At 41.7% G+C, this 9,552-nt stretch overlaps 1 protein-coding gene across 1 annotated transcript in view; it reads left to right on the top strand.

Annotated features, from left to right (window-relative positions):
- Positions 1-487: 487 nt before the first annotated feature.
- Positions 488-9,552, top strand: part of LOC126086239 (orphan sodium- and chloride-dependent neurotransmitter transporter NTT5-like) — a 30,857-nt gene continuing 21,792 nt past the window's right edge. Inside the window, exons 1-6 of the mRNA XM_049902403.1 lie at positions 488-843; positions 1,268-1,425; positions 1,612-1,738; positions 1,956-2,131; positions 2,370-2,483; positions 2,662-2,903. Of these exons, the coding sequence (XP_049758360.1) occupies positions 555-843; positions 1,268-1,425; positions 1,612-1,738; positions 1,956-2,131; positions 2,370-2,483; positions 2,662-2,903 (1,106 nt within the window). The 5' untranslated portion in view covers positions 488-554. The remainder of the gene's footprint in view (positions 844-1,267; positions 1,426-1,611; positions 1,739-1,955; positions 2,132-2,369; positions 2,484-2,661; positions 2,904-9,552) is intronic.

Here is a 9,552-nt window from a genome sequence, read left to right as displayed (position 1 = left end):
AAACTGAAGCTCAGAGAGGTAAAACACCTTCCCCAAGGTTACAAGGCAGATTCAGGATTAAAGGAGTTCCTTTGATTCAAAAGCCCACTATTAATGGTACCTCTCTCCCTAGGGAGTATACCTCAACGCTCTCAGCAAGTGGGATTCCTGACATGTTAACAGGCTTTGTCTACCTTTACCCCATCCCTTGTATCAAAGCATTTTTAAGAAGTAAGAGATTTTTCTGTGTTTGAATTTCAGTGGTGGTAGGGACAGAAGGTTTGCTTTAAGGAGGTGCTGGGGATTGTTCTGGAACTCAGTCATTCATTGGCTCTAACCACTAAAATCTATAGTTTTTTTTTTTTTTTTTAATGTCTTTAAGGTCTATCCAGAAAGATGACCTCTCCCTTGAAAAAACTGGAGCTACTTGAAAGAGTTGGCCTGGGAAAAATACAGAGGCTCAGGCTTTGAAATCCTCGCTGGAAAAAACCTCATTTATTGAGACAAAACCTTCTAAGAGTGTCTCAGAAATTCAGACTTGAGGATTGAAAAGTCCAAGACAGAGCTGGTCTGCAATGTCTTTGGACCAGAATGTAAAGACTCAGGCCTGGGAGACCCCGGCTTGGGAAGTTCAGTCCAGGGATGGACAACACAAGAAAGCTACTCTGTCAGAGATTGAGGCTGTCTCAATCCCGAAACACAGTACCTCAGCTCTGAACGTGCAGGTGACAAAGAAGAAAGAGAATGAAGACAGTACACGTCCACTCTGGTCCAGCAAGGTTGAGTACATCCTGGCCCAGGTGGGCTATTCTGTGGGGTCGATCAACCTCTGGAGCTTTCCCAACCTGTGGCTTCAAAATGGAGGTATTAATGCTGGGGGCCAGTACTCATGGGTCCGCAAGGAGATAGCAGGCTAGAAGCGTGTCCATGTTCAAACTCTAAGACCTCTGAGAAATGTCAAGGCTGGACTTGGTACTTGGAGCAGGAAAGGAGCCAGGTGCTTGAACACTTAGGAACAGGGTATCCGAACACTTATATTTATGAGGTGGTGGGGCTGGAGGCCTAAGTCAGGGGCAGGGGTGGAAAGTAGGAATATGTGTCTTCTAGGAATTGGGGGCCAGGGGACTGGACACCTAGGACTGTGAGGGATGAGGAAGCAGTTGAACTCTGATGTCTGTGGCCCTGAGGGAGGTAACTGGTGGGAAACATGTTTTCCTGGACCCCTGAGAAGTCCAGACTCTGAAAGGCAAGATGGTTCTCAGAACCCCTCCCCGAATCCCCTGCACAGGCGTTTTTCTCGTCTTCTACATCTTCATGCTGTTCCTGATTGGAATTCCTCTCCTCTTCATGGAGATGGCATCTGGTCAGAGGCTGCGTCAGGGTAGCTTTGGTGTATGGAAGCTCACCAGCCCCTGGATGACTGGTTTGGGTTATACCACCTTCTTGGTAAGGAGCTCTGAGCTGCCCAGCCCTACCCTTTACACCTAACCCCATCCCAACCCTTTTCCTGGAAAGGGTCCTATAACTTTTCTTCCATGGGTCAAGTCCCTTCAGTTCCCCATCCTCTGTCAAATACCTTCCTTTTTCCTGCCCACTTTATTCCTCCCCAGCTGCCTCCTCCTTGGCCCCCAGGTGTGCTTCATCGAGGGCTTAGTCTTCAATTTGGTCAATTGCTGGAGCCTCCTCTATTTGAGCCAGTCCTTCCAGTTTCCTGTTCCATGGGAGACATGTCCCTTAGTGAAGAACTCCAGTGAATTTGGTGAGATGGAAGAGAAAGAGGAGGAGAAGGGGAAAACTGAAAGGTGGAAGGGAATTAGGAGGAGGAGGAGGGGGTGTGAAGGGATAAGGAAGAGGAGGGTAGTAGAAGGAAGAAGAAATGGGAGGTGGAAAGAAGAGAGAAGAGGTAGTGAAGGGAATAAAGAAGAGGGGAGGGGTAACCCTGTTTAGCAGACGTGTTCAAAGCCAGGTATCTCTAGATCCTGAGTGTGCCCGGACGACACCCTCCATGTACTTCTGGTACCGGAAGACCTTGAAGGCCTCAGACACAATCGAGGATGGTGGGGTATTAATCCCCAGTGTGACCCTGTCCCTCTTACTGATCTGGTTTCTTACTGGTCTTATCATGATCAATGGGCTCAAGTCCACTGGGAAGGTGAGCCTCTACTTTTGTTTTCCTTGACATTCTCAGATGCTCTGGCCCTCACCTGACTCTGTTAGTCATTGATCTCCTAATTTCTCACTACCTCTAGCCTTTTACTCCCACTAGCCCCTAACCCCTGCTGAAAGCTGTCTTCCAACTTCTGCCAATTTCTGACTCAGAGCTTCCGATTCTTGCTGACAGTTGATGCCTACTAATATAAGGTTGCTAATATGTCCCACTCTCAATTTAGGCGTTATATGTCTTGGTGCTGCTTCCCTATCTCATCCTCTTGTGTTTCCTGATTTGGAGTCCACTGCTGGAAGGTGCATCATTTGGCCTTCACTATATGTTGGTTTTCAAGAAGGTATACCTTTCCCACTCCTCCATCAGCCCTTGGAAGACACCATAGCTGCCTAATCTTAGGGCTTCCTTTTCCCATTATCCATTATCTCCCTCTGTGTCCCCCTGCCTTGTACATTCTGTCCTAGTTTATTCTCCTTCTTCATTTATATATTCCCTTATATTTGTCTTCTCCATTTTAGGTATCGATTGAGAACTCCATAAGTATTTTGTTCCAAGTAGGGACACACCTTTTGTTTTCCCTGGGCCTAGGCCTTGGCATCGTTGCCTCCTTCGCGACATACATGCCCCCGTCCAACAATTGTCTCATCGATGCCTTTGTCGTGGCTCTGGTCAACCTGGGCACCTTGCTGCTTGCCACACTGGTCATCTTCGCTGTCATGGGCTTCTGGGCCACAGTTGTCTCACATCGCTGCAGTGAGAAGTAAGGCCAGCCCCTTCGCTGAGGATTCCAGCTTCAGGCAGCTATAAGACCCAGAAACCCTAGCCATAAAGGTGCTGGAAAGACCCACACTCATACATCTGAACTTCAGGTGCACTTGCAAGCCTGTATTCCCCCATATAGCTAAAATCGGGCAAGTAGAATCCCCTGTTATATATTATCCTTCTCAGAGCCCGTTTTTAACCCTAGAAATCTTGAGATTCATATATTACTATGTATTCACTTCAGAGAATCCCCATAGAGATGTGGAAAAGGTAAAAAATGTTCAAGGTTATCCTAGTTCTACATAGACAGTATAGAGAACCTTCTAAGGCCCTCGACTACCTGAATGCCCCATTCTTAACTGTTGACTCCTAAATTGCAATGTTTCTGTCAATCTAGCATACTTGTACCCCAATAAGACCTTCATTACTAGGGCCTTTATCATGTGTCCATTCCTAATTTGTATTCTTCAGGCATTAATTTCAAAAGCATTCATCACACATTTAGAAAATACTGTTTATGTACCATAGAGACTTGGACAGATGAAACAGACCACCGTTCTTGCCTTCACTGAATTTTCAGCTTAGGAAAGGAGGAGGAGAAAGGAATTAGACATGGTATCAGACAGTCATAAGTTTGTGATAACTGTAGCAGGAATGAAGGGGTAGGACAGAGGACAGACTGATTAATTCTGCCTGGGCTAGTCATTGAAGACTTCCTAGAGAAGGCAAACCTAAGCTGAATTTGTTCCCAGAATTGATATCACCACAATAACCACCAGTTTTTTCCAGATGCAGCCTGGACATATATATGTCTTCTGGTGCATATGTGCTATAGATATCTAGGGTGTATACTCAGGAATGGAATTGCTGGATAGAGTATCTACCCTGTAATCTTCAGTTTTGCCATTTAATTTTCAAGGTGATTCAGTCAGTTACCTTTCTAATTTGCCAATAATGAGTGAGAATTGTATTTGTTCCACTTTCTGTATAACAGTTGGTATGGTTTGTCATTCTAGTGGTTGTGTAATGGTATTTTTTTTAACATTACATATATACAGAAAAATGCATTAAATAGAATGTGCAGTGTTGAATCAATAACTGAGTATAAGAATCAGCTGATTCATATGAGGTGGAAGTCAAATATATCCTAACTTCCCAACTTATCCATTATTTCTGTCATGAGCCACCCCGCACCCCAGGCACTCTTTCTCTACTAGGTTTAACTCATTGCAGTAGTCACACAGAACTCACAGAAACACCATACCTGTAATAACAACTTTAGACGGAGAGGGATATACACAGAAAAAGGATGCAAACAGGAAGGATGACGTCTTCGAGGGGTCTTCAGTACAGAGCTTCCATTTCCTCAGGGCACATGCCTATCCTCAAACCAGAAGCTCCAGAGTACATCTGTCTTCTACGGCCTTTATTGTCCTCACCACTTGGCTTCCTGAGCCTTAGTAGCATTGGGCTGCAGTGAGAAGTAAGGCTAGTCCTTTCATTGAGGATCGCTGCTTCAGGCAACAATCAGATCCAGAAACCGTAGTCATAAAGGTGCTGGAAGGAGCCACATTCACACATCTCAACTTCAGGTGCATTTGCAAGCCACTACTCCTCCTCCCTTAGCCAAAATCTGGAACAATAGAATCCTCTGTCATATATATCTTTTCAGAGCCCTTTCCTAGCCCTGGAAATCTGCAAACTCTGAAATTTCTGAGTATCCACCTCACAAACTCACCAGAGATGTGCCAAAGGTAGAAAATATTCAAGGTTACTCTAGTCCTAGATGGACAGAAAATTAGGATCTAAAACCCTGTCCCTATGGAGAACCTTTCAGGGCCTGTCACTCCCTAAACACCCCATTCTTAACTATCGACTCCTAAATTTTTGTTTTTTAATTTTTATTGTGCTTTAAGTAAAAGTTTACAAATTAGGTCAGTCCCTCATAAAAAACCTTATATACACCTTGCCATATATTCCTGGGTGGTGTAGTGGTTAAGTGCTATGGCTACTAACCAAAGGGTCGGCAGTTCGAATCCACCAGGTGCTCTTTGGAAACTCTGTGGGGCAGTTCTACTCTGTCCTATAGGGTTGCTATGAGTCGAAATCGACTTGACGGCACAGGTTTTTTTTTTTTTAAATATATTCCTAGTAGCTTTCCCCCTAATGAGACATCACACTCCTTCTCTCCACCCTGTATTTCCGTGTCCATTCAGCCAGCTTCTATCCCCCTTGGCCTTCACATCTCCCTTCCGGACACCAGCTGCACACAGTCTGATATGTCTACTTGATCCAAGAAGCGCACTCCTCACCAGTATCATTTTCTGTCTTATAGTCCAGTCCAATCCCTGTCTGAAGAGTTGGCTTTGGGAATGGTTCCTGTCTTGGGCTAACAGAAGGTCTGGGGACCATGACCTCTCGGGTCCTTCTAGTCTTAGTCAGACCGTTATGTCTGGTCTTTTTACGAGAATTTGGGGTCCGTGATAGGGAACACAACAGAGAACCCCTGACAGAGCAGGAGAGCACTGGGATAAAAAAAATTTTTTTTATCCCAGTGCTCTCCTGCTCTGTCAGGGGTTCTCTGTTGTGTTCCCTATCATGGCAGTCATTGCCTGTTGCTGGGCATCATCTAGTTCTTCTGGTCTCAGGCTGATGTAGTCTCTGATTTATGTGGCCCATTCTGACTCTTGGGCTCATACTTACCTTGTGTCTTTGGTGTTCTTCATTCTCCTTTGCTCCCAGTAGGTTTAGACCAATTGATACATCTTATATGGCCACTTGCTAGTGTTAAAGACCCCAGACGCCGCTCTCCAAAGTGGGATGCAGAATATTTTCTTAATAGATTTTATTATGCCAGTTGACCTAGATGTCCCCTGAAACCATGGTCCCCAGACACCTGCCCCTGCTACGTTAGCCTTTGAAGCATTCGGTTTATTCAGCAAACTTTTTTGCTTTTGGTTTAGTCCAGCTGTGCTGACCTCTCCTGCATTGTGTGTTGTCCCTCCCTTCACCTTAATTAGTTCTTGTCTACTATCTAATTAGTGAATCCCCCCTCCCTCCCTGCCTCCCTCCCCCTTCTCACAGCCATCAAAGAATATTTTCTTTTCTGTTTAAACTATTTCTTGAGTTCTTATAATAGTGGCCTTATACAATATTTGTCCTTTTGCAGCTGACTAATTTCACTCAGCATAATGCCTTCCAGATTCCTCCATGTTATGAAATGTTTCACAGATTCATCGCTGTTCTTTATCGATGCATAGTATTCCATTATGTGAATATGCCATAATTTATTTATCCATTCCTCTGTTGATGGGCACCTTGGTTTCTCCCAACTTTTTGCTATTGTAAACAGTGCTTCAGTGAACATGGGTGTACATATATCTGTTCGTGTGACAGCTCTTACTTCTCTAGGATATATTCTAAGGAATGGGATTGCTGGATTGTGTGGTAGTTCTATTTCTAGCTTTTCAAGGAAGCGCCAAATCGATTTCCAAAGTGGTTGTACCATTTTACATTCCTGCCAGCAGTGTTTAGGTGTTCCAATCTCTCTACAGCCTCTCCAAATTTATTATTTTGTGTTTTGGGGATTACTGCCAGCCTTGTTGGAGTGAGATGAAATCTCATTTTAGTTTTGATTTGCATTTCTCTAATGGCTAATGATCGTGAGCATTTCCTCATGTATCTGTTAGCTACCTGAATGTCTTCTTCAGTGAAGTGTCTGTTCATGCCTTTTGCCCATTTTTGAGTTGAGGTTTTGCAGTATCATGTAGATTTTAGAGATTAGACACTGATCGGAAATGTCATAGCTAAAAACCTTTTCCCAGTCTATATGTAATCTTTTTACTCTTTTGGTGAAGTCTTTGGATGAGCATAGGTGTTTGAATTTTAGGAGCTCCCAGTTACCTAGTTTTTCTTCTGCATTGTTAGTAATGTTTTGTATACTGTTTATGCCATGTATTAGGGCTCCTAGCATTGTCCCTATTTTTTCTTCCATGATCTTTGTTGTTTTAGATTTTATATTTAGGTCTTTGATCCATTTTGAGTTAGCTTTTGTGTGTGGTGTGAGGTATGTGTCTTGTTTCATTTTTTTGCAGATTTTTTTTATATCCAGTTATGCCAGCAGCATTTGTTAAAGAGACTGTCTTTTCCCCATTTAACTGACTTTGGGCCTTTGTCAAATACCAGCTGCTCATATGTGGATGGATTTATTTCTGGATTCTCAATTCTATTCCATTGGTCTATGTATCTGTTGTTGTACCAGTACCAGGCTGTTTTGACTACTGTGGCAGTATAGTAGGTTCTAAACTCAGGTAGTGTGAGGCCTCCCACTTTGTTCATCTTTTTCAGTAATGCTTTACTTACCCGAGGCCTCTTTCCCTTCCATATGAAGTTGGTGATTTGTTTCTCCATCTCATTAAAGAATGTCATTGGAATTTGGATTGGAATGGCATTAAATCTATAGATTGTTTTTGGTAGAATAGACATTTTTACAATGTTAAGTCTTCCTATCCATGAGCAAGATACGTTTTTCCACTTATGTAGGTCTCTTTTGGTTTCTTGCAGAAGTGTTTTGTAGTTTTCTTTGTATAAGTCTTTTACATCTCTGGTAAGATTTAATCCTAAGTATTTTATCTTCCTGGGGGCTACTGTAAATGTTATTGCTTTGGTGATTTCCTCTTCCATGTTCTTTTTATTGGTATAGAGGAATCCAACTGATTTTTATATGTTTATCTTGTATCCTGATACTCTGCTGAACTCTTCTACTAGTTTCAGTGGTTTTCTTGAGGATTCCTTAGGGTTTTCTGTGTATAAAATCAGGTCATCTGCAAATAGAGATACTTCTACTTCTTCCTTGCCAACCTGGGTGCACTTTATTTCTCTATCTAGCCTAATTGTTCTGGCTAGGACCTCCAGCACAATGTTGAATAAGAGTGGTGATAAAGGGCATCCTTGTCTGGTTCCCCATCTCAAAGGGAATGTTTTCAGGCTCTCTCCATTTAGGGTGATGTTGGCTGTTGGCTTTGTATAAATGCCCTTTATTATGTTGAGGAATTTCCTTCTATTCCTATTTTGCTGAGAGTTTTTATCATGGATGGGTGTTGAACATTGTCAAATGCCTTTTCTGCATCAATTGATGAAATCATGTGGTTCTTGTCTTTTGTTTTATTTATATGATGGATTACATTAATCATTTTTCTAATGTTGAACCATCCCTGCATACCTGGTATAAATCCCACTTGGTCATGGTGAATTATTTTTTTGATATGTTGTTGAATTCTATTGGCTAGAATTTTGTTGAGGATTTTTGCATCTAAGTTCATGAGGGATATAGGTCTGTAATTTTCTTTTTTTGTGGTATCTTTACTTGGTTTTGGTATCAGGGATGTGCTGGCTTCATAGAATGAGTTTGGGAGTATTCCATCCTTTTCTATGCTTGAAATACCTTTAGTAGTAGTGGTGTTAACTCTTCTCTGAAAGTTTGGTAGAACTCTGCAGTGAAGCCGTCAGAGCCAGGGCTTTTTTTTTTTGTTGAGAGTTTTTTTTAATTACCTTTTCAATCTCTTGTTTTGTTATGGATCTATTGTTCTACCTCTGTTTGTGTTAGTTTAGGTAGGTAGTATGTTTCTAGGAATTCATCCATTTCTTCTAGGTTTTCACATTTGTTAGAGTATAATTTTTTATAGTAATCTGATATGATTCTTTTAATTTCAATTGGGTCTGCTGTTATATCGCCCATCTCATATCTTATTCAGGTTATTTGGTTCCTCTCCTGTTTTTCTTTTGTCAGTTTGGCCAATGGTTTATCAATTTTGTTCATTTTTTTCAAAGAACCAGCTTTTGGTCTTGTTAATTCTTTCAATTGTTTTTCTGTTTTCTATTTCATTTAATTCTGCTCTAATTTTTATTATTTGCTTTCTTCTGGTGACTGAGGGTTTCCCTTTTTTTTTTTTTTTTTTTGCTCTCTTTCTATTTGTTCAAGTTGTAGGGATAATTCTTTGATTTTGGCCCTTTCTTCTTTTTGTATGTGTGCATTTATTGATATAAATTGACCTCTGAGCACTGTTTTTGCTGTGTCCCAAAGGTTCTGCTGGGAAGTGTTTTCATTCTCATTGGATTCTATTAATTTCTTTATTTCATCCTTAATGTCTTCTCTAATCCAGTCTTTTTTGAGCAGGGTATTGTTCAGTTTCCAGGTGTTTGATTTCTTTTCCCTGCCTTTTCCGTTATTGATTTCTACTTTTATGGCCTTACGGTCAGAGAAGATGCTTTGTAATATTTCCATGTTTTGGATTCTGCTAAGGCTTGCTTTATGACCTAATATTTGGCCTATTCTAGAGAATGCTCCATGTGCACTAGAAAAGAAAATATACTTGACTGCTGTTGGGTGGAGTGTTCTGTATATGTCTACAAGGTCAAGTTGGTTGATTGTGGCATTTAGATCTTCCGTGTCTTTATTGAGCTTCTTTCTGGATGTCCTGTCCTTCACCGAAAGTGGTGTGTTGAAGTCTCCTACTATTATTGTGGAGCTGTCTATCTCACTTTTCAGTGCTGATAAGGTTTGTTTTATGAGGGATATAGCCCTGTCATTGGGTGCATAAATATTTAATACGGTTATATCTTCTTGGTGTATTGTCCCTTTTATCATT

Source organism: Elephas maximus, chromosome 11 (assembly GCF_024166365.1).
Source record: "Elephas maximus indicus isolate mEleMax1 chromosome 11, mEleMax1 primary haplotype, whole genome shotgun sequence".
Classification (NCBI taxonomy): Eukaryota; Metazoa; Chordata; class Mammalia; order Proboscidea; family Elephantidae; genus Elephas; species Elephas maximus.
The sequence above is the reverse complement of the archived record's forward strand: the minus strand, read 5'-3'. Positions and strand labels throughout refer to the sequence as shown.